The 27,895-nt window shown below is 35.6% G+C and overlaps 2 protein-coding genes across 7 annotated transcripts in view; one reads left to right on the forward strand and one right to left on the reverse strand.

Moving 5' to 3' along the window:
- SFPQ (splicing factor proline and glutamine rich) overlaps positions 1–27,895 on the reverse strand; it is a 44,063-nt gene that overhangs the window by 5,088 nt on the left and 11,080 nt on the right. For 2 of the 4 annotated variants that reach the window (XM_074334372.1, XM_074334371.1), the window contains 3 exons: positions 25,573–25,618; positions 24,574–24,662; positions 23,708–23,796 (listed from right to left, as the gene is read on the reverse strand). In XM_074334372.1, coding sequence (XP_074190473.1) covers positions 25,595–25,618 — 24 coding nt within the window. In that variant the 3' untranslated portion in view covers positions 23,708–23,796; positions 24,574–24,662; positions 25,573–25,594. Of the gene's footprint in view, positions 1–7,282; positions 12,927–23,707; positions 23,797–24,573; positions 24,663–25,572; positions 25,619–27,895 lie in introns of those variants that run through there. The other 2 variants (XM_074334374.1, XM_074334373.1) reach the window with 2 other exon arrangements.
- Positions 1,240–16,494, forward strand: ZMYM1 (zinc finger MYM-type containing 1). Of its 3 annotated transcripts, XM_019730109.2 has the most exons (9): positions 1,240–1,372; positions 2,487–2,559; positions 2,739–2,988; positions 8,459–8,633; positions 8,724–8,936; positions 10,883–11,036; positions 11,897–12,049; positions 12,207–12,244; positions 12,758–16,494. In XM_019730109.2, the coding sequence occupies exons 1-9, from the start codon at positions 1,277–1,279 to the stop codon at positions 15,071–15,073; spliced, it is 3,468 nt and encodes a 1,155-aa protein (XP_019585668.2). In that variant the 5' UTR covers positions 1,240–1,276; the 3' UTR covers positions 15,074–16,494. The 3 variants fall into 3 exon arrangements, with proteins under 3 accessions (XP_019585668.2, XP_019585669.2, XP_074190471.1); XM_019730110.2 differs by lacking the exon at positions 8,724–8,936; XM_074334370.1 differs by lacking the exons at positions 1,240–1,372; positions 2,487–2,559; positions 2,739–2,988; positions 8,724–8,936; positions 10,883–11,036 and having other exon boundaries at positions 8,499–8,633.

Raw genomic sequence — 27,895 nt, forward strand, 5'->3', positions numbered from 1 at the left:
AATAACAGTTTTTCGGTTTCATGCATTTGAAATTAAGGAGGGGACATAAAATTACATGAAGGTAGGAGAAAGCAAGGCGAGGATTGGATTACAGGATACTGTTCTCTTGAGGATGGTTATGTCTTAGAAGGAGGGCTCTGAAAGCGAGTATTTCAGAGGAGTGTTACCCTAGATGAACAGAAACTGTGGACAGGACTTAACTTAAGGCAAAGATAAACCTTTTACTAAAAAGGTATATGCCTGGGGCAGGACCACTCACCCTGACCTGCCCAGTTAGGAATTTATGATCATATCACCCAGTGAGGTGACTTTCCATAGAACCTTTTTTTTGTCCACATGGGGAATTGTGCTTTGGAGGAACACAAATAGTTTAGAAGCAGTGAAATAAATGTTCGAAAAGAAGACTGGCAAAGAGGTAGGAGTAGAAATAGGTCTTGGAGTCATAGGACTCAAGGAAGGAGAGAGTTTCAAGGAGGAGGGAAAGCATAGTCAGAGAGAGGGCAATAATAGCTTTAGAAGTTGGATCCTTGAATGTACTTAAATGCTTACCTGAGAGGAACCTGTAAGGACGGAAGAAGAGTTGAAGATGCAGATGATGACTGGCTCTATAGGAGGGCAGTGGTGAGGAGAGGTAGTGCTTACAGTTGATTGGATTAACCTCAGATAGAAGGCTTTACATTTGTAAGACTTTGATAAGTTAAAAATAAACTTGTGGTGGTGGCCTGTTAGTGAAGTTGCTTAGAGCGCGGTGCTCTTAATAACAAGGTCGCCTGTTGGATCCACATGGGCCACTGTGAGCTGCGCCCTCCACAACTAGATTGAAACACTACTTAGAGCTGATGGGTCCTGGAAAAACGACTTAAAATAAATAAAGGTTTAAAAATAAATACATACATACATACATACATACATACATACATACATACTTGTGGGTTTAATGATTTTATGCTGGAATCGGACCTGGGAGAATAGAAGTGGAGACTAGTCCCAGATGAAAGCATAGAGGGGTGTCTACCAGATGAAGTGTAAAGCAAAGCTATATTGGGGAATAGTGGATGAAGGGAAGAAAGTCAGTATTGATACGCCGAGAACCTTGAGGCCTAGCTATCTACAGACCCTTTTGTGCTTCCAGAAAATTGCTATATTTAAATGGACTAATTTTAAAATAAGACTCTTCATCAATTACTATTTTATTTTAGGAATCTGGAGGAAACTGTTCCCCAAAAAGAAACCTATTGGTTTGGAACTGGAGGATTCCTTTGTGTCAGATATTCAGATGAAGGAATCACCAATAAAGGGTGAACCTGACAAGGCAGTGGCACCACAACTGCTGCCGTTAGATGAAATTAAGACAGAACCCGACAATACCCAGGTAAATAATACTTGACCTTATTTTCTTTTCTCTAGAGCAGCATTTATGTATAAATTTTAGTTATGCAGATGCTGGTGTGTTGGTTGAAAATTTTAAATCCTATCTTTCCCAAAACAGTTGATCAAATAATATAAGGTTAAGTGCCATGACAAGTATGCAAGAATGTGACTTGACAGAATGAATTGTTTGGAATTGGGTTTTTGGGTTGATAAAAGGATTGGTTAGGATATCATGGTTCTGGCTAAGGTTAACACGTTTTTTCTTTGTTTTAACTTGAAACAATACAAATAACTAATACATTTTTATGCTACTGCCTCTATTAAGTAGTAGATTTAATACATTTAAATTCTTAGAATTCTTTTCTTCATAATTTTTTAATCCAAATTAGTTTCATGTTTTTATTCTTAAACTTTTTTCAATATTACATGCTAAAGAATCGATAAATTGATTCAAGCTGTGAGTGTTCTATAGAACCAAATTTCCTTAGAATGTTTGCATATGATCTAGCTGAAATTTCTAATGAAATAAAAAGTAAATTTAGTTTTAATTTATTTCTCATGTTCTGTTTAGAAATAGCCTAAAGTAAATCAGTGTCAAGTAATGATATGAATCCCATTGAGTTGGTGACACTGTTGAATGTTGTCCCTCTAGGAAATGTCTGTTGCCTTTTCACACATAGACATTCAAAAACATAGGTCAAGTTTAGATAGATTGCCTGCCGCTCTGAAAAAAGTCCTTCTTTGTAAACTCAGCCCAATCTAACAATTCTTGTGTTTAGGACTTTATGAAAACAATTAGCTGTTAGAGATTAGAACAAAGAGGGAAAAATAGGTGTCATTATTGAATATGTCCACTCTCTATTTGTAGGAGCTAATAAGGGGCTGTGTTAACAAAAATTTCTGAAGTCACATTTAGGTATGATAGAAATAATGTAGTAACTGGTTGCTGTTGTCAGCCAAAGGCCATTAAAAGGGGAATGCTTACCTATGTACCATGGTTCAATTCAGTTATACAATTCACTGAATAGACTTGAGCATAATTTATCATTTTCTATTCTATCAAATGACTTGTTGTTTAAAACACATTGTATTCATTATTTTCAACTTTTTTTTAGGAGTATTGTCAAGCCCAACATTCCAAAACTCAGGAGAATGAAATGAAAATAAACACTACGTTTTCAGACAGTGGTAATAGGATTATTTAAGTTAATCATATTTATTCTGATCAGTATGATGGCCAAGTTATTCTACTGTTTTAGAATGCATTGTTTGAGTTTTAAGTCCAGAAGTAACCTCTAAAATAAAATGAAAGTATGCTTTATTGTATATAAATACTAATTTTTGTCCTTCCTGTTTTGTGTTTATAGCCTCACAGTTGACTACAGGCATTCTGATTTCTCTGACATCATCTGGCATGAATAAAATGCTTCCTTCAGTTCCAGCCACAGCTGTTCAGGTTTCCTGTGCTGGTTGTAAAAAAACCCTCCAGAAGGGGCAGACTGCTTATCAGAGGAAAGGGTCTACACAGCTGTTCTGCTCCACCCGGTGCATCACTGAGTACATCGCATCTGCCAGTGCACCAGCTCTGCCCAAGAGAACGTGTTCAAACTGCTCAAAGTATATAATTCTCAATCATGCCTCCTTTTACTTCCCTAGATAGATCTTGATCAGAGTCTTGGCTGTCGTTTTTTACATTTTCATTTTTTCTGAAGAAGTATCACCTTGGTTTAGTGAAAAGAAGCTGCTTCTGCTTTCAGTGCCTCTAATAGTCTTTAGAAATAGGGTGGTGGTGGTGGTGTTGAGAGATTTGCAAAAATTAGAATGTGAGGCGTTCTGTTTCTCTTCGACTTTAAGTAGTGTGACTTCCAAAACTTATTTTCCTATTCTTTTCGTTTCAAATTCTGTGTGAGGTTGTATGCCCATTTTATCATTTAAACTGTGTAAGAACAACCTACCGAAAAATTAATCATACAGTTACTTTGGATCTTCCAAGGGATAAAATTGTTTCTTTTGTAGTGGTAAATGAAGTTATTTAATTCTTTTGAAAAATTGAATAGCCATTGGTAAACATGGATGGATGGATGTAATCTTATTAAGATTTCTGTGAGCTATTGTTGTGGTCTTTGATGCTAACTTCTTTACATATTCCTATGTATAGCTATGTAGATGCAGAGAAAGGAAGTAATGGTAATTTCATAATGAATTAGTGAAAAATGTTCAGGACTTTGAGCTCTACCCTGAGATGTACAAGTATAAAGGAGAGGCTTATCGTAGTATAATCCTGGTTTGTTAGTATTCATTAAATGATAATGCTAAGTTTTAAATAGCTAGTTCAGAACAAGAAAGCAGATAGGCCACCAATTTTACTTTAAATATAATAAATTCCTTTAAAATAATGTCTTGTTTTGGAGTTGGATTGCCATTTAGAACTACATTTTGCTACTCAAAGTGTGATCCTTGAGTAGCTGTTTCAGCATCATCGGGGACCTTGTTAGAAATACAGAATTGCAGGTCTCACCCAGACCTGTTGAATAAGAACTGCATTTATCCCCAGGTGATTCGTATACAGTTGTCCTCCCTTATCCATGGGGGATATATTCCAAGACCCCCAGTGGATGCCTGAAACCATGGATAGTACCAAACTCAGTATATACTATGTTTTTTCCCTATACGTACAGACATATGATAAAGTTTATAAATTAGGTACAGTAAAAGATTAACAACAAATATAATAATTATAACATATTGTAATAAAATTAAAGTGAATAGTTTCTCTCAAAATATCTTACTGTACCTGCACTTATCCTTGTGGTGATGCTATGACCTTAGGTAATGAAACTGGAAAGCAAAACCTTGGATAAGGGGAGACTACTGTACATGAAGTTTGGAAAGCATTGAGAACTTCTTTCTTAGTATTCCCATCTGTTTTGTTAAATGTACATAGGAACTATGAACATTAAATAATTAAGTGATCCAGATAATACTGGCGTGTAATATAACAACTTAAATGTTAGGTATCACTATTCTCTTAACAAACTCACAAACCCTCTTTTATTGGTTGCTTCAGTTCCTCATTTGGCTGCTGCTTCAGGTGTTATTTGTTGCTTCAAGTCTTATTCCCTGGAACTTTCCTTACCTTTCTCTTGGGAGTTTTCAACCTTTTAATACTCTACTTTGTCTTTTTTCTTTTTCGCTATGGGCTGTATGACACTCTCTTCAGTCTGCTTCCATCTGCAGAATCATAAAACTAGAAGGGACCTTAGAGATCATCCAGTGCAAACATTTTCTTTGGGTTTTGAGGAAACAGGCCCTGAGAAGTTTAAGGTATCAAGTTGCTATGTTTGCAGTTTACCCATTATACGTCTTTAGAAGATCTCCCAGATAGATTGAAAAGGCTGAAGCAGGAAGGATTTAGTGTGTAAGTTGTTCTCAGAGGCAAAGAAATCAAATCTGAGCAAAGATGTGAAACAAGTTTTGCTTCCTTTGGAATAAAAAATTTTTTGATACAAAACACTATTGATAGGTTGGTGGAAAGGTGGTAGAGTAATGCCTAGGCTAGGAGAGGCCATCCATTGTTGAGAGGAACCTGTGCTTTTTTTAGAACTTTTTTTTTTAATTTATTGGGGTGACAATTGTTAGTAAAATTACATAGATTTCAGGTGTACAATTCTGTATTACATCATCTATCATCTATAAATCCCATTGTGTGTTCACCACCCAGAGGCAGTTCTCCTTCCATCACCATATATTTGATAGAACATTTTTTTATTCCACATTAATTAGCCTCTTGTATTAATATGTAGTTCCCAAGATTTTTAGCTAATTATCAGTTACTGTTTGAGGTTTCTTTTATAGCATGATTTAAAATGTTTTTGAGATGATGAAGTTTTTATTCTATTTCATGAACCAAATGAAAACTATCTTTGAAAATGATATTTTAAATCATGTTAAAGATTTTTTTGAGAGCTGTATATTTAAGAAGTGTCATTTCTGCACTCAATATCCCAGTTGGAACCAACTAGAGATCCTGAGAGCAACCAGTCGAGTTCAAAATAGGCCCATGCACTAATGCTATAACACTTATTTAGAGGAAAGTTCTCAGACCTATGCTCAGAGTCTTTTAAAGCTAATTTTAGGCACTTTGATTTTTTTTATTTATTTAGTAAATTAGAAACCAGGAACCTAGTGTGCTACTAGCAGTATAAATCAGTAAGCGTTTTCATTTCCATGCTTCTGTCAATGCAGTTTCTTCTGCCTCCCTTCCCATCTGGCTAATTTTGTATCCTAAAGGCCTGCCTCAAATATCTTTACCTCTTGTCTGTTCTCACATTCTTCCTCTCCTCTTACTACCTGCCACTCACCCAGATTACTTGTTCTGTGTTTTGATAGTGTTTTGAACTCCCAAAGCATTGATCATAAAAGTAGTATTTTTAAAGAATTGATATTGCCCAGGTTAGACTATGAGCCTCTTAACAACAGGGACTAGATTACAGTCATCTTTATATCCCCAAGGCCTAAACACTGCCTGGCACACAGTGAATCCTAGAAGAATTTTTGTCAAATGAAATACAAGTATAGCACAATTCAGGTACGGCATTTACAGCTGTATTTTAAACCAATAAAATGATTGATGGTTTGGTAATGAAATGAGCCTGTTGTTTTTGGTACCACCTGTTTAAGAGGGTGGGAAAATCATACACTAAAAAAATTGTAAATATTGAAGTGTTAAAATAATGTTAATTTTAGGAGTATTTCATCTGAAAAACTTATCCTGAAAGATTGCTGTTCTGAGGGTCCTAGGTAGCCAGGTATCTTGGTATTTGTTGTAGCAGCAGTTCTTAAATTTTCTGTTTCACACTCTTAAAAATGATTCAAGACCCATAGAGCTTTCGTTTTAGGTAGGTTATACCTAAAATGAGTATATACTGTGTTAGAAATTAAAACTGAGAAAATTTATTTAATCATTAACGCATTTAAAATACAAAACTTGGTGCATGTTCACAAATATTTTTAGGAAAAATAGCCATATATATTTAGTGAGAAATTTTAAGAAAAATTTAGTGAACATTGTTTTATCCATTTTGCAAAACACTTTAATGTCTGGCTGGGTTTTCATATCTGCGTCTGCATTCAGTTTGTTGCAAAATATTGTTTCGGTTGAAATCTGAAGAAAATCTGGCCTTATAAATATGTGATTGGAAAAGGGAGGTGTGTTCTGCTAGCCTTTCAGGTAATTATGAATACGCTTCTTTGATACATCAGAAAACAAAGGGTAGTTTTTTCAAGGTTAGTTGTAATGTGGAATCTGAAACCATATCAGTGAAGTTTTTGTATTGTTATTAATATATTAAAATTCATTGGTGTAATTGTACTTTGGTATATTTGTACTTTGGTCCTTTAACCCGTAAATGATTTTTGTTACATGCAATCTTTGGGAAATATTAGTTCACTGAGTTAAGCAGATCTTCCAAATGTTGACATATTTCATTATGCAATATTTCAAAACCACATTTGTTTTTAAAAGTCACTGATCTCATTAGGAGAGTCTTCAAGTGTTGGGAAGTGATTAAGCTGGTGGTGGCAGATATAAGTTTCCCAAAATTCTTTCAATGAAAGCTCAACTTTTATCAGTGGCCGTGATACTGACAGTTGTTTTTCTTGAAGTACGAGCCTTGCTTTACTCATTTTTGAAAAAATATCTGCCAGGTATCCACTTCTGGATAATAGTTTGTCTGATACTTGTTCTTTAAAGTAACAGTGTGTTTCATGAGAATGGTAGATAACTCAGGTTGTAACTCAAAACATTCCCACATGAAGTTTTCCTTGAGACAACCATCATACTTTGACGTCCAGGGGAAATAGTTTATGCCTCTATCCCATGCATCACACAGAATGTTAAAAAGATGTGATGTACTCAAAAATCAAGTTTAATAAAGTGAGTAATTTTTTACAGGGAATGCATGGCAGTAACAGTAACAGTACTGGTACATTTTGGTGCCACTGCCTTAATTTGTGCTAAGGCTCTGGCAGTTTTACCCACTATTGCTTATTTTCCCTCCTAGTTTACTGAGGTGAAATTCCTGTAACAAAAACATTTCAGTAGCACTTAGTAACACTCTGTCTAGTTTCAGAACATTTTTATCATGCCAAAGTCAATTGCTTTATTCATTAAGCACTTTTCCCCCATTTCCCATTCTCTCCCCTCAGCCCTTGGCAACCACCAACTTGCTTTCTGTCTATGGATTTATCTGGATATTTCATATAAATGGAATCATACAACATGTGAACTTTTGTGTCTGGCCTTTTTCCCTTAGAATGTTTTCAAGGTTCATCCATGTTGTAGCACGTATGTCAGTACTTCATTCTTTTTTATAGATGAATAATATTCCACTACATGAACATACCACAATTTATCTTTTCATTTATTGATGAACATTTGGGCTGTTTCCTTCCTTTCGCTGTTGTGAATAGTACTGTTATGAACATGCATGTACATGTACTTCTTTTGAGTAATTGTTTTCAATCCTTTGGGGTGTAAAACAAAGAGTGGAATTGCAGGGGCCCACCATTGCTTTTGCACTGCCAGTTCAAATGTCAACACAGTGAAAAAGGCAAGTAACACCTTAATATGAAAATAGTTTCAATCTTGTGGACCCCCTGAAAGTATCTGGGGAATCCCCAGGCATTTGCAGAACAGATTTTGAAATTCCAAAGTCGGTCAAGTATGAATATGACTTCTGATCAATTCTATTATCGCTAGCACCAACTAATACAGGCTAGATAATCCTTAAAATGGCAGTTAGGTCCTTAAAATGGCACTGTCAGGTATGTTTTATAATCCCTACTGTATAGATGAAGTTAACATTTAGGGAGCATAAATGACTTGTTCATTGTTACTTAACATAAATGAAAAGAACTGGATACCAAATTCAAGTTTTCTTATTTCAAGGCTAATATTACTATTTCACAGTTCTTCAGGTAAATGAAACAACGGAAGAGGGTTGTTTGAGGGAATGATTTAGCTTATAAAAAAAGAAATTATCATTGTGGTAAAGTGTTTAATGGTGCCCTGTTGTTTATTTTTTAGAGACATTTTAAATCTAAAGGATGTGATCAGTCTCCAGCTGGAAGACACTACCTCTAGCAAAAATTTTTGCAGTCAATCTTGTCTTTCATCATATGAAGGAAAAAGAAAACCATTTGTTACCATATATACTAATAGCCTTTTAACCAAATGCAGCACGTGTCAGAAGACTACTCTTGTAAGTTGCAATTTTTGTCCAACCTTTAGGAACTCTGATTCTGCTTAAATATCAGAATTTTTACTAAATATTTTTTATTTTTTATCCTAGATTCAGTATGAAGTAAAATACCAGAACGTGAAACATACTCTTTGCAGTAATGCCTGTTTTTCAAAGTTTCACTCTGCTCACAACCTAATTATGAACTGCTGTGAGAACTGTGGAACTTACTGTTACACTAGCTCTAGTCTGTTTCATATACTTCAGATGGAAGGACAGTCTCTTTATTTAAACAGTTCAAAGAGTGTCACGGCATCTAAGCAGGTATGAATAAAGATCTCTTGCCTAAAGTGAGGACCACTCCATTTGAAGTTTATTCATAGGACTCAAATGAAAAGTCGATGATTGAATTCCTTCCATTAATTGGCTTGTGAATGGTCCCCCTTTAGGAGAATGTGGAGATAATAGATTTTAGTACCATTGGGAACAGTTTCAGTTGGTAAGATGATAAAGGAGATGAAATAAAAGACTTCTGCCAGTTCCTTCTTGCAATTCCTTATACTTCATGATAAGTGCTATATGGAGATTTTCCTAAAAATCTGATCATCTTACCTTAAAGAAAGGCAAGCAGATAGAAGCTTGTTTGTAAACTACAAAGATAGTGAAAATAACAATAGTCTACTGGTCAGTAAGACTAACCGCAAAAGTGAGGTTAAGGCGAATCAAGAATGTTATGCTTTTTCTGAATCAGTCATGGGAGGAAATAAACCAATGAGAAATAATCCCCTACTGTATATAGGAGAACCTTGAAAGGGTGGTTCTGAGAACCGAGAAGCTGAGATGAACACAATTAGTGGTCCAAGCCCATTTCATGAGGTGGGACTGTAACATATCTTGCTTGTTTAGATGATGTTTTGAGACCCGACTCTATCCCTATAAATTCTTCCTTAAAAACAAGCAATTGAGGATGGGTGTCTTAAGCCTCATTTCAAATAGGTCATTTGTGAGCCACATCTTTGGCTGAATGCCCACAGCATGAGTCCCGTCTTGGGACCAGAAATGGGAGGGTAGAATGCATGGAAGCCTCCCAAATACAAGAAATGCCGTTCCTTCTTTTTCTTTATCCCTTACACTCAAATAGACTGGCCTGTTTCAGGAGCCTATGTTGAGTACTTATTCAGCCTATGTGATGGGGCAGGGCTGATTTGTAGAGACGAGTTAAAAAGCACCACCTAACTAACCATACACAGCATGTAAGATATTGTGTTAGTGGTAATGGAGAAAACCTAAATTGTTAGTGAACTGTAATCAAGTAGAAAATGTTCAAATCTGTGAATCTAAAAATGAGGTGGCTTTGTATTTTCAAAAGTGACTCGGTATAATTGTAATTATTTAGGCCATTACCATCTTAATAGAGTATGTTAAGTATTATTAGATTTCTCATATGATTAAATCATCATAAATTATACCACTATTTTTGGTTAATGTTAAGTACTGGTGAATTACAAAAATTTATAATAAAGGATAAAAATACAAATTTTCACAATTACACTCTTTGTTCCATTCTTCCTTTCCCAGTATCCTGTTCTTTCACAGAAAAACAAGTCATACAGTGTATTTTCATTTGTCTGCACTTTTTGCCCCACCAAGCAGTTCTATTACATCATTATCATTAGTATCAACTTCTTAAGTCCAGGAATGACTGTTCCTCTTTCACTAGAAATAGGTGGTGAACCTGTTTCTATCCTTTTCCTTGGCACACTTACTGCTTACTAAACATGTTATAGTCTATACTTCTTATTGCTTGTATGCTGCTTTCATTCAATGTTTGCAATTTTTACCGTGAAGTTAAGTCTAGTGACTCCCACAGCGTCTTATAACGTGTTGAGCACCCTTTTCTGGCTCCTCCTCAGTATCAGTAGGTTTTCCTGAGCTGACACCCAAATAGGCACTGAGGGAAGATCTGTAAGACTTTTGTTTATCAAGTTGGCTTCGATTGCCTGGGATGGTGAACTTCTATGACCACTTTCTTCATTGCTTGCATATATATTATTGCTATTAATATATCTGACAGATCATACAAATAATAGATTGACCAATTTCCTGCGTGTTAATCGTTGTAATCCATACCTTTTTTTCTCCTTTTTAAAAAAGTCTAAAAATGTGGCTTCATTGTCATTATTTCTAGAGCAGTGGTAGTGGGTATGCTTTTATAATGTTAATAACTTGTCATATACCAGGAACATGAAAATTATTTTAATCTCTAACAGAAACCAGCCAAAACACTTATATCTGCTCTTAGCAAATCATTGAAGCCCTCAGATGAAATGATTGAGATTACCAATGACTCGGGGAAGACAGAGCTTTTCTGCTCTGTTAATTGTTTTTCTGCTTACAGTAAAGCTAAGATGGAAACTTCTACAGGTAATATTTAGTAGTTATCAGAGGTTTAGTAATTATTGAATATTACTACCTTTAATTTATAACCTTGATTCATTTCCAAATTAAACTGACTTAAAAGTCAAAAGCATTCAAAACTTGTTGCAAAGAAATGTTTTCCAGTATTTTTGTGTAAAAGGAAGGCTACTTCACCACCAGAGATTTAGTATTTATTTATAGACTGTTGTATTAGATATAGAATCTTGTACTTAGCCCTGCTTTGTAAAAAAAAAAAAAAAAAAAAAAAAGGTCATTAGTTACATTTTTCACATGCAGTAGAGGGAGTTGGAAATAGTTTATGAAGTTCACCAATAGAAAAGCCCAGATAATCCAGGGCCAACTGTTTTCCATCAAAGAGCCACATATAGGACCAGTGGTGCTATTTACATAGACAGTGGAGTGAATGATGCCCTGAGGTTTGTACATCTTGCAAACTGGCTTACTATAGAAATCTCTGCAATACTCAGAAATCTGAGACAACAGCCCAGCTTGATTTGTGTTGAGGTTTATGAATCTTGAGTTAGAAATGATACCATTAGGAGACTGAATAGGAGTCTCTTTTCTGTTCTTCATTGGTAATTTCACAGAAAAGATATGCTTGAAATTTCAAGCAAATAGTGTAAAGACAGAAAATGTGTGCAAAGGTAGTGGTAGGACATCTATCAGTTTAATGTTGTTACTGATGTTATCCTCAAGAACCTGGCTACCCCTAAGCCCTAATAGAATTTACTCAGCAATTCCTAAAGCTATTAGATATTTGCATTGTCTGTTGAAACGTTTGTTATTAAACAGTGCTTTCTGATTAATTCTGCCTGGCTTATAAGAAATCTTTTTATTTTTATCAGTAAATGTTTCCATGGCGCATGATACTTCAACAGAACTCCTTTCTCCGAAGCAGCTTTCTCCAAAGAAAGATCAGACTCCAATTATAAGCAATATAGTGTCGTTGGCAGATACTCATGTTGCCCTGCCCATCGTGAACTCTGATGTCTTACAAGGTAAAAATGGATGTGAGGATATTTGACATATATACTGTTACCATATGTGATGAATCTCTAAGTTTTTGTTGCCTGACGTGAAAGAAGCAATTATAGTTATGTTATTGTTTTATAGATTATGGTGTAAGTTCTTAAATTTACGCTTTGTTTTAAATAGGTACAGTTTCTTCAGTAACAGCAAATGTGACTGCAGATGTAAGTTTTATTAAGTTTTTTGGCTCTTCAACTTTTTAAAGTATATTTTGTGCGCGTATATATGTGTGTATATCTGAGCATATTAACTTCAATTTTGATCCTACAGCTGAAAAAAGGAGAGCAATAAACCCTTTTTGGTATTTACATTCAGTTTGCCAAATCTCAAATTTGACTTGAAATTATTAATAAGAATATTTAAGCAGAAGTATTATTAGTCATAGTTTTTCCTCTGGGTTCTTTATTACTTTTCCTAATACTTATTAAGCAATTCTCACCAGAGCAGTAAGAATTATTTTTATTACAATTACATACCAAGTGACCCTTTGAACAATTAATGCTGAATCTAGATTGCAAATAAGTAAGTTACAAATAATTAGTAAGGTTTCCCCCTAGTGGAGCTCATACTATAACACGCCCATTCACTTTATCATGTTACTAGAATAGATGTATTTGATATTTTAATTGACTATTTGAAAACTGTTAAAAGTAATGTTATTTTATCCTTTTCTAAAGATTTCTAAGAATTCATCCAGTGAGTCAAGTAGTGGTGTTGCTAACAGCAGTGTGGAACAGCCAAGTCTTTCCCCGTCTTCATCAATACTCGGTCAGCATACGATTGACTCCAGTATAGAAGTACAGAAAGATCAAGTGTCAAACCAAGATGACACGTGCAGTATGGAATCTGTGAAAATAAGTGACAGACTATGTCGCCCAAAATTTACATCCAGAGTACAAAAAGTTAAAGGTAAATCGCAAAGTATTAAAAAATCTTGGTGTTCAAATTTTCAGCAGTTAGAAAACAGTGTTAGAAAGAATGTGACATTCTGTTATTCATGCCAGTTGTTCTACCAAAAAACTTCTGGGTATGGAAGGGAATCATTTGCAGCCCAAGGAATTGCTAATTGGAAAAAAACTCTGGAAAAGTTCAGAAAGCATGAAAAAAGTAAAATGCATTTGAAGTCATTGCAGTTTTGGAGGGAATACCAGTTTGGTGATGAAGCTGTCAATGGTAATTTATCTATTCATTCAAAACAGACTGAAGGAAATACAAAGTACCTAAAGCTTATAATTGAAAATATTTTATTTCTTGGAAAGCAGTGTTTACCCTTAAGAGAAAACGATCAGTCTATTTCATCTGTGAATAAAGGCAATTTTTTAGAATTGTTAGAAATCAGAGCCAAAGATAAAGGAGAAGAAATATTTCGACTTACGAATTCACAAGTTGACTTCTATAATAGTACACAAATTCAAAATGATATTATTGAAATAATAAAGACTGAAATGTTGCAAGATATTGTGAATGAGATCAATGTCTCCTCAGCTTTTTCTATAATATGTGATGAGGCAACTTATAGTGTCACTAAAGCACAGCTTTCAATTTGTGTAAGATACCCACAGAAAACATCAAAGGCAATTTTAATTAAAGAAAGATTCTTGGGTTTCATAGATGTTGAAGAGATGACTGGGACCAACTTACACAGGACTATCACAACTTACCTGCAGCAAATTGGAGTTGATTTGAATAAAATACGAGGCCAGGCTTATGACAGTACTACTAATTTGAGGGTGAAATTTAATAAAATTGCAGCAGAATTCAAGAAGGAAGAGCCAAGAGCTTTATACATACATTGCTATGCACATTTTTTGGATTTAGCAGTAATTAGGTTTTGTAAAGAAGTAAAAGAACTCCGAAGTACTCTAAAGATTCTCAGTTCTTTGTTCAACACTTTTCATATGTCTGGGGAAATGTCTGCAAATTTTCAAAAGATTTGTAAGCTAAGTCAAAACGAAACATGCAAGAAACATACATCACAGTCATGTTGGACAGTCCACAATATGTATGCATTACTATCTGTGATTGAGGGTCTTCCAGAGATTATTGAAACACTGGAAGTTGTATCAAGCCATTCTTCAAATACAAGTTTGGCTGATGAATTGAGTGATTTGTTGACATTGGTTTCCAAATTTGAATTTATTTTTTGTCTGAAATTTCTTTATCGAGTATTAAGTGTTACAGGAATTCTTTCCAAAGAGCTTCAAAGTGAAACCATAGATATTTTTTCCTTGTCTTCAAAAATAGAAGCAATTTTGGAATGTTTATCCTCTGAAAGAAATGATGTCTATTTCAAAACTATCTGGGATGGAGCAGAAGAAATATGTCAAAAAATAATCTATAAAGGTTTTGAAGTTGAAAGACCTTCTTTTCAGAAAAGAAGAAAAATTCAGAAAGTAACAGACCGTGGCAATTCAGGCAGTACGTGTTTGTCTACCTCAATAGAAGAACAATATAAAATTAATATTTATTACCAAGGATTAGATACTGTATTACAAAATTTAAAAGTATGTTTTTCAGAGTTTGATTATTGCAAAGTGAAGCAAATTTCAGAATTATTATTTAAATGGAATGAACCATTAAGTGAAGCAACAGCCAAGCATGTCCAAGAATTTTATAAACTTGATGCAGACATCATCCCCGAACTTAGATTTTATCGGCAATATGCAAAGCTCAACTTTGTCATAGATTATGATCACATCAACTTCATCAATCTTGGCTATTTGTTTATTCAGCATGGTCTTCACAATAATATTCCTTGCATATCAAAGCTATTAGATATTGCTTTGTCTTGGCCAGTTACTTCAGCAAGTGTTGAAAATTCATTTTCTATACTGCCTCGTCTTAAAACATATTTATGTCATACCATGGGACAAGAGAAGTTCAGTGGCTTGGCTCTAATGGCTGTTGAGCAGGAATTGGTAAATAAACTGATGGAGCCTGAAAGACTAAATGGAATTGTGGAAAAGTTTATCCATCAGATGAAAGACATATAGTACTTGCTAATTTGAATTTACCTGAATTTTGTGTTTCTGTTGTAACAAGTTTTTATTTCAAATTGTTGTCTCTTAAGAAAAACACTTTATCTTCAACTTGCCTTTTTCACTTTATATTTTTTTTTGAGATTGTCCCATCTTACAATTGTAAGATTTAATTGTATTGATGTACCATAATATATTGGAACAGTCCCTATTGCTAAACACTTTAATTCTTTCTAATCTTTTGCTAATATAAATAATGCTGCATTTAATAACCTCTCAGATTATGTTGCACATTAGTGAGTTATTAGAAGATAAAATTTTAAATTCGAGTACTAGGTCAAAATTTGTATTTTTATTTTTGATAGATATTGGCAAACTCCTTTCTATAAAGATTGTGCCAATTTACAGTACCACCACTACGGTGTGAGAGTGCCTGTTTCTTCAAATCTTTATAAGGCAGTGTTAAATGTTTTGATTTTTGCCAATCTGTTAGCTGAATGAGATTTTAATCTCTGTGGCAATTAAATCTCAGTGGAATTTTGTACTTTCACTTAAGAATAAGCTTGGGTATCTGCTTGAGCCATCTGTATATCTTTTTCTATGAACTGTAACATTTAAACATTAAATCTACATACTGCTGGGTTTTTTTTGTTGACGCAAGAGCTGGATGAACACAATAGGAATTCTTAATCTACTTTATGAAAATAAGACTATTTTTCAAGTAACTCCAAAAGAAAGGACTCTTTATACTTTACAAAAGTTTAGATAACAAGGAAATCTTTTCCTCAAAGATCCGAAACAATTTAGTGGTAGATATAGCTGGGCCTGGATTCCCCCCCACCCCCTTTTTGGAGGAATATTTCTCTGCCACTTTTCCCTTGGTGTTTCATCAATTTTTATACTTTCTAATTTTTCCTAGAAAGAGCATCCATTTCATCGAGGCTCTCAAATCTATTTGCTTAGAGTTATAGAAAGTATTCTCAATTTCTTCTCTATACCTATACTAACTTGATTCATTCATCTTCTGTACCTTTTCTGTTTTGATTACGCCAACCAGTGATTTCTTTAGTTGATTTACTTTGTTTTTCATACACATTCTTAGGTTTATTTAGCAATCCTACTTTTAAGAAAAATTATGGTTGATTTTAACATAGAAAAATACAAAGAACATAAGTAATATTTAGTTCTATTAAATCCTAACATCTTGCTGTGCTCCAAGTTTTTATTTCAGAAATAAATTATAGATCACATTAAAGCCGCAAATCTTTTCCTGATAACATTTCTATAATTTTATACTTAGTATGTAGCCTTGTTTATAAACTTTATATAAAACTATGTTGTATTGTACGTATCTTTAGTTTGCTTTTTTCACTTAGTTTTTGAGACACATGGATTTCTAGCTATTTTAACTGTTGAATAAAAATCTGTTATATGAATATACAAGTTCTTCCTTTTTCTATTTTAGTGGATATTTTAGTCTCGATTTTGCACTTTTATAATACTCCAGTGACCATTTTTATATGCACTTGTACATTCATCTAATATTTATTGAGCAAGTACTATATATCAGGTACTATTCAAACTGCTGGAGATTCAGCAAAGGATAAAATAAGGACCTGACTCCAATGAAACTTAGCTTTCTAATGTGGAACTCCAAGAAAGATACTAGAAGAGGTTGCTCATCAGCTCTTTTCATGTAAGTAGATATTTGTACATTACACTAGGGTAAAAGATGAGGCTTTGAGAACTGTGGCCATTTAAGGCCCTATCCAACCACGGATCCCTGGCACACCAGTTGAAAAGGTCTGCTCTGGGGTGCTTGAGGGCCTTAGGAGTGGAGTTGATGGGGCAAGGCTACCGTGTTTCCCGGAAAATAAAACCTAGCTGGACCATCAAACTCTAATGTGTCTTTTAGAGCAAAAATTAATATAAGACCTGGTCTTGGGGCTGGCCCAGTGGCTCAGGTGGTTGGAGTGCTGTACTCCTAATGCCAAGGTTGCCTGTGCAATTCCCACATGGGTCAATGAGCTGCGCCCTCCACAACTAGATTGAAAATGATGACGCTGATGAGTCCTGGAAAAACTGTTCCCCAATACTCCCCAACTAAAATACAAATTTAAAAATAAATTCAGATTTCTACTTTTATTTAAAAAAACAATATAGAAGGCAGTTATTATCTAGTACTGAATACTTATTGCATGTATTTTCCTTTTCTGTTTGGTAAAGTGTTTACCACTGAACTTTCCTCTTAAGTCATCTTTGTCTCCCATGTGTTTTTCTCATATTTTCTAGCTATTTGTACTTGTTTCTCTCTTGTCATGGAAGTAAGAGTTAGTTTCAAGAGGCTGGATTTTTATTTTTTATTTTCAATTTTTTTTTACTTAAAATAGTCCACTATAAAGCCAGTGATAGACCTAGACCTGAAAAAGGAAACAAAAAACAGCTATCTTTGTTGAATGCCCACTACATAACCTAGAACTTTTCTCCATGCTTTGTCTGTTATTTAGTTCTCAAAACAACCTATTGTTTTATAGAGGAAATTAAGACAGAGGTTATGGATCACACAATTAGTAAATGGTAAATCTAGAATTTGTGCCCAGGTAGTAGTGTGACTCAAAGCCCATGCTTTCAATCACTGCTCTATTACTTTCCCGCCCCCTTCTGCCCCCACCCCCACCCCCACCTCGGTTCAAGCCGTTGTTTCCCAGTCTAGTTGTGTTGTTTCCCAGTCTAGTTGTGTAGGACACAGCTCCCCGGCCGATGCTGGTATGAGCTTTGTGCTCTCCCTGTTGAGGCAGTGGGTCGCCGGTCAACTGCCGGCCACTGACGCTGTCCACCGGCCACTCATGGCAGCCCACTCCGACCTCCAGCTGCGCACGGCAGCCCAGCTCCAGGGAGAGCCATTGTTCACAATCTTAGCTGTAGAGGGCACAGATCACTGGCCCATGTGGGAATCTAACCGGCGACCTCTGTTAGAAGCATGGCGCTCCAACCACTTGAGCCACTGGACCAGCCCTCTATTACCTCTTATACAAACTTATCAAATATTCCTAAACGTAAGATTAACTACCAGGAAATGCATTAAAGAAGAGAAGATGGCAGAAATAACAGTGTAACTTTTAATCTCCCCAAATCCCTCCATAAAAGCAAAAACCCATGCACAGCATCTACAACAAAGCTTGGTGACAAAGTAATCCCCACAATCCCAAAATGAGATTAGGTAATAACAAACTGAAAAGCAGGTATAAGACCTGAATGTTATCAGCTGTCTGTATAGGTCATGGAGGAAAATCAGTGGCATGTCTGGTGGCCTCGAGAATAGGTCCCCCAAATCAACAGGCTTCCATCCATTGGAAATTATGCAGGCCAATTTGAAAACTGCCAAAACGGAAAATTCCTGAAGATGCCAATTTGCAGTTCAGTTTAAGAGGACTGCTAAATTCTGAAGATGTTAGAGTAGGCTAGGTCCTTATGAACTCGTGAAACTAACAAAACTAAGCATTCGAAAACAAGATCCATTTAAGGAGAAACTGCTAGAAAAGTTATTCTGTCCCTTTCCCTCCCTCCTAAAAGGAAAATGCGTGTCACATAAAAGTGAGCAACAAAAAATTGTGAAACACACAAGATTAAGAATATAGAACAGAGTAAACCCTTACAAAACAAAAATTAACTTGTTTCAAACCAAACTAAATGAAATTAAGAAAATGATAAAAGTTATAAAACAATGTAAATCAGAATTAGACTCAGATGAGTAAAAGATTTGAGGGTGACAAGAATTCAAGAAAGCATTAGAAATTAAAAATAAAAATCAGTTTAAAAACTAAAAGGAACTCAAGTGAATAAACACTGTTGATCCGTAACAGGATGGAAAGGTGGAAATGTTTTAAATCACGACACTTGAAAAGGATTCAAGAAAAAGCAACAAACGGAACACCAATACCCATATAAAGTGAATCCTCAAATCCAAAGCAATGGAAAACAATACTAAAAAATATGTAGCTGTCTTGTTGGTACAACTGCTTTGCTAAATTCACCATCCAAAGATTTTGTCTTAACATTTGATGAAAAGAAATCCCTGGCTCCAAGCCAATAGGTAAATAGAATGCCAGTCTCCCTAAGACACAAAGTAAAATACTGATAAATCCTCAAATACAAAAATCATTCCTCTTTAGGTCTATTACTGCCAAGGGCAGTGTTTCTCTACTGCTCAAAACCCTTTTCTTCGACACACTGGCTTTCCTTTTTTCTAGTATAGGGCTGCTTTCCAATCTGTTGGGATTGCTGTTATAGCCAACTGTCATTTAGGTGTCTTTTCCCTCTCCATACCACAGGCTCAGTCAGAGTGGACTGTTCTCCAAAGTCCCTCTTCCTCACTTGCCTCAAAAACAGTCACCAGTCTGTTTTCCTTTTAGGAATTTAGACATACCTATTTTGTGGAAACAATATAAATGTCCCAACCACCTCAGCTGAGGCATCAGATGAGTGAAATAGCCATGTTGGACAATAGCCATGCACCCCAAGAGTCTTCAGAAGACTCAGCTCCAGCCTCCACCTGCGTCACTGAGACCCATTGACCCCAACACCGTAATTTATTGTCCTAAGCCACTGAGTTTACTGCCGCTGTGCTGAAAATGGATCTCAGTGGGCAAGGAGTAAACAAGTTAGGAGGCCACTTTAATAATCTAGGTAATCTCAGTGCCTCTTGTTCAAGTGATTAGCTAGAACAAGGAAAAGCTTAAGATCAAAATCCTTAACAAAGCCTACAAGGCTTTCCATGATGTGATTTCTGCCTTACTGCTCTAGCCATATACTAACCACTCCCATGGTCTTTTTTTAAGAAACCCTTTTTTTGAAATGTAATTCGTATTATAATTCATCCAAAGTATGCAATTTAATGGTTTTTAGTATAGTCACAGACATATACGTCACAGTAATTTTAGAGCATTTTCACTACCTCAAAAACCCTGTATCCTTTAGTAGTCATCCCTCCTCGCCATTACACTCCCCTTCCTCAACTCTATCTCCCCCCGTCCTAAACCACCACTAACCTACTTTGTAGATTTCCTTGTTCTGACCATTTCATATAAATAGAATCATATGTGGTCTTTTGTGACTGGCTACACTTAGCATGGTTTCAAAGTTTATGTTGTAGCATGTATCACTACACTTCTTTTAATGGCTAATAGTCCATTGTTTGGATATACAATTTTTTAATCCATTTATTAGTTAATGGACATTTTGTTGAGTTTCCACTTTTTCACTATTATGAATGATGCTTTAAGCATTCACATATATATTTTTGTGTGAACATGTTTTCGTTTCAGGTATTAAAATTGCTGAGTCATAGGGTAACTGAGGAACTACTAGACTGCTTTTCAAGGTGGCAGCACCATTTTACATTCCCACCAGTAGCCTGTGAGGATTCTAATTTCTTCACATCCTTGCCAACACTTGACTGTTTGGTGATTCTTTTAAAAAAACTTATTTAAGTGTGTTTTTCAGGACCCATCAGCTCCAAGTCAAGTATAGTGGTACCTCAGTTTTTTAACATAATCCGTTCCAGAAGACAGAGTTCTAAAACAGAAAACCGAGGCACGGTTTCCCCATCCATAGAAAGTAATCCAAAATGGATTAATCCGTTCCAGATCTTAAAAATCAACCCCTAAAACTACAAATTTAGCATGAATTTTACTAATACCATAGATCCATAAAATTTACGGCGTTCATAAACCGAAATGTTCAACAGAGACGTTTGAAAACCGAGGTACCACTGTGGTGGTTTCAATCTAGTTGTGGAGGGCGCAGCTCACAGTGGCTCATGTGGGGATCGAACCAGCAACCTTGTTGCTTAAGAGCACTGTGTTCTAACCAACTGAGCTAACTGGCTGCCCCCTTATTTGACTTTTTGATTCTAGACAGTCTAGTGGGTGTGATTATCTTTTCTCCTCAGCTTTACTGAGGAATAATTGGCAAATAAAATTGTAAGACATTTAAAGTGTGTTGTGATTTGATAGTCATGTACTGCTTATCGGGATTCCTTCTGAGAAATGCATCGCTTTGCGAACATCAGTGTAATTACACAAACCTAGATGGTATAGCCTACCACACACCTCGGTTATAAGCCTGTACAGCATGTTATTGTACAAAATGAGATTAAGTCAAGCACAAGAGAAAATGATGCATTGAAGACACAGTAAACATGAGATGTGACTGCTGCTGGTGTAACTTGGCATACTGTTTAGCAGCAAACTATCAGAAAAGTGCACTGACAAAAAAATTAATAACAAATCATTTATTATCAAATATTATACAATGTACCGGCAGATTTACACAAGCACCACCACAAACACGACTGATGCGTTGCACTACATGATGGCTGTCACTACATAGTAATTTTTCAACTGCATTAATCTTATGAACTACAGTATATGCAGTGCATTGACTGAAACATTGTGGCAAATGACTATATATACATTTTTGAAAGCATTCACCACCTCACCTTTGAGAACATTTTCGTTCTACTCTTAGCAAGTTTCAATACAATTAACCAGTCAGCATGTTATAAATTAGACACTCAGAACTTACTCATCTTAGACAGCTGAGTTGGAAGTGGTATCTCATGGTTGATTCATAATTCTCTATTGACTGGCTTCACTTAGCATGGTTTCATGGTGCTTTAGCATGATGTTAAGCACCTTTTCATGTGCTTATTGGCCATTTATCTTCCTGGGAGAAATTTCCATTCAAACCTTTGGCCTATTTTAATTCGTTTTTTTAAATTGTATCCTTTCTAGATAAAAGTCCCTAATCAGATACATGATCTGCAATGATTTTCTTCCCTTCTGTGGGTTCTTTTTACTTTCTTGATGGTGTCTTTTGAAGCAGTTTTTAATCTGGTAAGTCCAATTTACCTATTTTGTTGCATTTTTGGTGTCATAGCTAAGTCTCCTTTGCCAAACTCAACGTCATGAAGATTAACCCATTTTCTCCTAAATTTTTGTTGCTACATTTAAGTGTTTGGCCCACTTTTTGTTAACTTTGTATATGCTATAAGGGGCCATATGAATCTCAGTTGAATTTCAAGAAGTCAGTTGGGATCATGTTGAATCTGTAAATCAGTTTGGGGAATACTGACATGCTAACAATTTTAAGTCCTTCAATCCAGAACATGAAGATGTTTTCCCATTTGGTTCTTCACAATTTCTTCCAAGTCATTTTCACTTTCAATCCTTGAGATATTTGTAAGTACTATGCTCCCTCTTGCCTCAGGCATGTTTGGAACTCAACCCATTTTGGGTGCAAAACATATGCCCCATCTATGTGTTAAAATCTTGTGGGCTTTATCGTGTAATTCTGAGCTTCTTGGGCTTGCTTTCCCCCTACCTCGTCTCCACACACTTACTGATATCTATGTTGGGCATTGTGCCAAGTACTTAAAATACCAACTAATCAACATACAACTCTGCTAGGCAGGAATTCTTATTTAACCCATGTAATATTTGAGGTCAAATAACTTGTTAAAGCTAAATGGTCTCTTCCAGGGCTCCCAATCCCTTCACTACTAAGGATCTATTACCGTGTTTCCCGGAGAATAAGACCTACTAGCTGGTTGTCCGGCTAGGTCTTAGTTTCCGGGAAACACGGTACTAATTTTCCCTTAAGGACTACACAGTCTAAAAGCTTACCAAAATTAATACATTTCTCTATTCTTTGCTATCAAATATTAAACTATATATCAGATCTTCTAATTCCATGCTATATAACCAGGTAAAGAATTCTCAACTTGTTGGCTATAAACCCTATTTGAAAATACCACATACTTCTTTTCTTCCAGGAACTGTGCTAAATGCTTTATGTGTATCATCACCTTTGATCCAAATGACCCAATTAAAGTTATTTTCTTCATTCTACCAGTGAACAAACTGCAACTTGGGTAACCTGCAAGATAATGCAGCTGGGCAAATTGCTCAATACTTGAACTCTAGTATTTATGACCCCATGATACCCTTAACCACTGTCTTACACTGCAGGTTGTTTTTGCCTTGAGAGCCATAAACCTTCAGATCCTAAGTTTCTAAGCTCGCAATCAGAAAGAGAAAGTTGAACCAAGACACGAACTCATAAAAGATTTCTTGATTTGGGATAGCTGGCCTCCCTATTTGAAAAAATATAGCAACCACAGATAAGCAGAATGACCATAATCATGAGAAAAACAGGATCTTGGTCTCAACCCTAGTACTGACTATACAGCTCTTCAAAGCAAATTCCATGGCACCAGTGACTGCTATGGCTTTCAACTCTCTTCCTTTGTGGCTATTTTAACTATCTTGAACAAACTCCTGAATTCCGACTTTCTTCTCTTTAATCACAGCAAGCTAATAAATTAGCACTTTAGGTATAAAACCTATAAAGAGTAAAGACAATTTTAAAATACTGATGGCCAAATCAGGTTAGGCAGAAGAGCTATCTAACCGATTAGTAATTAGGTTTAAATAGCTCTGCCAAAAAGCCTCAAGAAACAGTTCTGAATTATATATAATCTGTTCTGTCTAGAATCAGAACATCTTAAGTCACCTAGAAACAAGCTGATGACAGGAAAATTCTAGAAAATGAGAGAGTCCTACTTAAAAACAAAACAAAAGGACAATCTGATTTTAAAATGTCTTTATTAACAATTAAGCTGTTCACTCCTCTTTGCCCTCTTCCTCACTGGTTTCCTGGACACAGTTCACCTGATCCTGCCAATTAAAGGAAACGATTACTCCCAAAAGACGTAAGAATAGTTATCAAGTTCTCAAACATTTATCAGCACCAAGTAAACTTCCTAACAACAAAGAAATATTAATCAAGGAATGTGGTATTAATAGTATTTAATAGTCCACATGCATGTAACTATGGCTTAAGATGCAGATTGTTTCCATTTCAAACTGATATGAGAGCCCTTTAAACCTGACTGATACCTTACCTATCTATACATGCAATTCATTAGATAAGGGGACAGGTAAGCTACTACCCACAGCCACCCTTTTGTAAAATAGTCTTATTGGACACAGCCATGTCCATTTGTTTATACACTGATTGCTTTATAGCTAGAATAGCAGAGTTATGTTTTAAATTGTCAATCATTCTAGTAGATCATTTTATATTTTGTTCTCATTTATTTTCAACTGTAAAAGATCCTACCATATTAACTATATAGATGAAAAACAAAACAGGAAACTTCAAATTTTCCGAACCCTCCTCTGCATGGTGCAATGCGCAGAAGTGAATATATATACCTATTTCTTATTGAAAACTGAAGTCCCCATTTTTCTGAGGCTGGAGCCAAATCAACAAAGCCTACAACCTCAAAAGGCTGTTAAAACAATTTTAGTACTGTAAAAATATTTCCCACAAGAAAGTTTTAATGTAGAAGAAATGAAAATGAGATGTTCACACACAAGTGATTATTTTTGTACTATCCAAGAGTTCTTTTTTCTAAAGGCAGTTTATAGAATAAGGATTGTGTAACTTACCTAGACACTTCCTCAGTCTAGCAAGTTCTGGCTTTCCTTCTTGGCTGGCTCATGCTGTGTGATGTCTTGAGAACAAATATCTTATCCACCTATCATTAAAAACGTGATTTTATTAAAATAACATTGCTCAGCATTACATTCTTATTAATAGTTAATGTGCATATTTTATGTTTGGATTCCAATCAGTGGTTTTTTGTTTTACTATGGCATTGCTTCAAAAAGATCCTGCCTACACCGGTAAATTCTAAAATTTTTCTACAAAAATTCTAAAATTTGTACTTTTGAATGTGTCCTAAGTTGAATTTAGAGTACTAAAAATACAGCATTTCTCCACTAATTCAAGCCCACTTTTCTGCTCTCCTGTGACTGTTTGCCCTACATAACCATGCACCTTTTCTCAATTCTTCTATTGTTTGACATTTTTATAATAAATATTCCCCATCTGTTCTCTTTCCAACTCACACAACACATAGGTACATGCACATACCTATTTTCAAAAACACAGAAATACAGGAATATCATCTTAGGAGCGACAAAACACCTTAAAAATCGAACGTTTCACCCCACATAGCTAAGTCACATTATTTAACCATTATGTAGCATACCCGATAGACACTTATTAGGGAGACAACTTCAGGTACGGTGTAGATGTCTGATCGCTCCGCTGTACACCTGACGCTGAATAATGTCAACTATAATTTAATATATGTATATATGTATATATTCACATAAAGTGGAGTACAACGTAAGGAATAGAGACAGTGGAAATATAATGGCTGTTTTCGATGTCAGAGGGGTAGTAGAAATATAATGGCTGTTTTCGATGTCACAGAGGTAGTAGATTGGGGGAGGGGGTTATCACTTTGTGAGGATATAAATGTCTATTACATTGTTTCGTACACCTGAAACTAATTTAAAAAAAATCATTTAACCATTAAATAGAAAAATCAAACCCCAAAGTCCTCTACTTCTAAGGTTAAGATTTCTAAGGCAACTTACTTCAAGTGAATAAGCACTCCAATCAGCCAACATCAATCATTGGTACCTAAAGAATAATTAGAAAAAGTTAGTATAAAAGACAAGGGTGTAAAGTTTGAAAATGCTATTAACTTCAAATTTTAAAGAATAAAATTCCAGAGACCAAGATTGGGGGCAAGTTACAGCATTTAAAAAAAAAAAAAAAAAAAAGGAAGAAACTTCATGGGGGGAAATCTAAAATTATTCTTACGTAAAGCAATAAAGCAGACACCTGAATTAGAATGAAAACTGTATCTTCTTAAAATACAAAAGCCTAACTGCTATTTTCACCAGTCTGAGCACAATATAAAGTTTGACTGCAACCCAAAATATACTATCCCTTATGTGAAGGTATGTGACAACGTTTACCTTACCAAATAAGTTTTAACATCGCCTTTTTTCATAAAAGCACATACCCTGCTCCTCATTCAAGTATGTCTTCCATTCTCGGGTGGACTGACCACCTTCAGCAGTCCTCCAAGAGTACCCTCCCCATTCCACAGTACACAACAATTCAGTTGTTATCCTGCAATCCTATGTATTTGCCTCATTCTTTCCCTCTAAGTCCTCACTGAGTTTTAAGTTAGGGCAGGGAAACTATGCCTTGTCGGGACAGCAAGGAACCTGAGTTTTTTCTGAGGGAGAAGACATTCACCTTCACTATATATGCCTGCAGGGCCACAGTGCACAAAAACCAGAAAGATCAGCCTTAATTCTAGTTCCAGGTTTTTCTTTCTCCCTAATTATCAGTTACTGCCAAGAGTATATGAAATCGAGTTCCCTGTTGCACATGTACCATCCATAAGGGATACTATATCGTTTTGCATTCTTCCCCCATTCTCCAGATTACCCTATTCTGCATCCAGCCTCCCTTTTCACCCTCCGAATAAAATCTTTTCAGCACTGGTGTTCAAAAGCAACATTTTTATGGTTGATGGTTTACCAACAACTGTGAGGTTTCCACAGTTGAGTCTTAAAAATTGCCAATCATTATCTAGCAGCAATGACAGATGATTAGGAGCAGTCAAATCCTCCAAGTTCTTTCCCTAATAGGCAGCCATTTGAGAACTGCACTAGCTGACAAGAGCACTGAAACATATCAGCTAAAGCCAAAACCAAGTAAGGCCCAGAACAAACATCCTGGCTCTCTAAAACCTGTCCAGAATCATTAAGGGAAAGGCAGTAAATGCAGGACTGTGGATCGTGTCACTGCAGCTGACAATGATTAACAATAGGAGACATGCAACCCCCATTAAGGTTTAAAAGTCCAAAACTAGTCACACGCATCTCTTTATTTGGGAAAAGTGAGACTATTGTGCATTTTTTGTAGGTTTTGCAACCTTGTGTGAAGAGCACCCATTGCATTTCTTCCATCTTTCAGAAAGCACCTGTTAACTGTTCCAATGGCCTAACAGTACGAAAATGCATTCTGGCATCACACCTCTGAACATCAGACCATTCTCATTAAAAATAATAATTTTGGCTTGTAGCAAGAAAAGATTATGAAATACAATGCAAGCACCTCAGCAGTGTTATTACTGAAACCCATTTATTCCCAGCTTTTTGACTGAGTGATTTAAGACCCCCCCTGTACTAAGATTCACGAATTATAGCTACGTACAAATCAAAACTAGTTTAAGAATCAACTTCAGTCACAGGTTTCTCATTCGAAAGTGCAAAAGCCTCTTCACTTTGAAATAAGCAGAATAAAGCAAAATTAACCCCCCACCCCAATGATGCTCCTAAAGTCCGTATTATAACAAGTACATTCTCTTAAAATTGTTATGACTATTAAGAAACAGAACCTGAGCTTTTATTTCTAAACAATCTCTAAATCACGGTAGCAAGTGCTGGCCACCGATTTAATGGATTATGCCACAGGAAAACCCCATCAGGGTTGTATGCAAATTAAGTGACACTCTTGTCACTATTATCTAGCATTATGTTTGCTTTGCATTGTATTATTCACATAGAGAGCTAAACTAGTCACCATTTACTTTTATCTAGTAGCAGAGTCAAAAGTTATTTGCTTGAATGGACTACATATTAAAGTACAAATTTGTCCCCACCTTGTGAATTGCTTGCCAAAGAGCAAGCCATTTTTTCTTAATACAACGGAAGAAAATTCTCAGTCAAGAAGAGTTTTTACACATTTATACAAAGTAAACCAAACTTTCCAGTTACAGAGCAGAAAGCATTATACATGAAAGCTGTTTCTCATGCGTGCTAGCTAAAAACGAGTTCAGAGACCAAATATGAGTTGAGTTGAGGTCTGGAACAACAGTTGATGCAAAGCTTACGTCCT

The sequence above is a fragment of the Rhinolophus sinicus genome, linkage group LG06, assembly GCF_036562045.2.
Source record: "Rhinolophus sinicus isolate RSC01 linkage group LG06, ASM3656204v1, whole genome shotgun sequence".
In the NCBI taxonomy this organism is placed as follows: Eukaryota; Metazoa; Chordata; class Mammalia; order Chiroptera; family Rhinolophidae; genus Rhinolophus; species Rhinolophus sinicus.

Bases quoted from the DNA above. Each gene is read 5' to 3' on its own strand.
- ZMYM1 (XM_019730109.2), top strand. From the start codon at position 1,277: ATGAAGGAATCACCAATAAAGGGTGAACCTGACAAGGCAGTGGCACCA. The intron at 2,560-2,738 runs GTAATAGGATTA...TTGTGTTTATAG, and splicing joins CACTACGTTTTCAGACAGTG to CCTCACAGTTGACTACAGGC. The intron at 8,634-8,723 runs GTAAGTTGCAAT...TTTTTATCCTAG, and splicing joins CGTGTCAGAAGACTACTCTT to ATTCAGTATGAAGTAAAATA.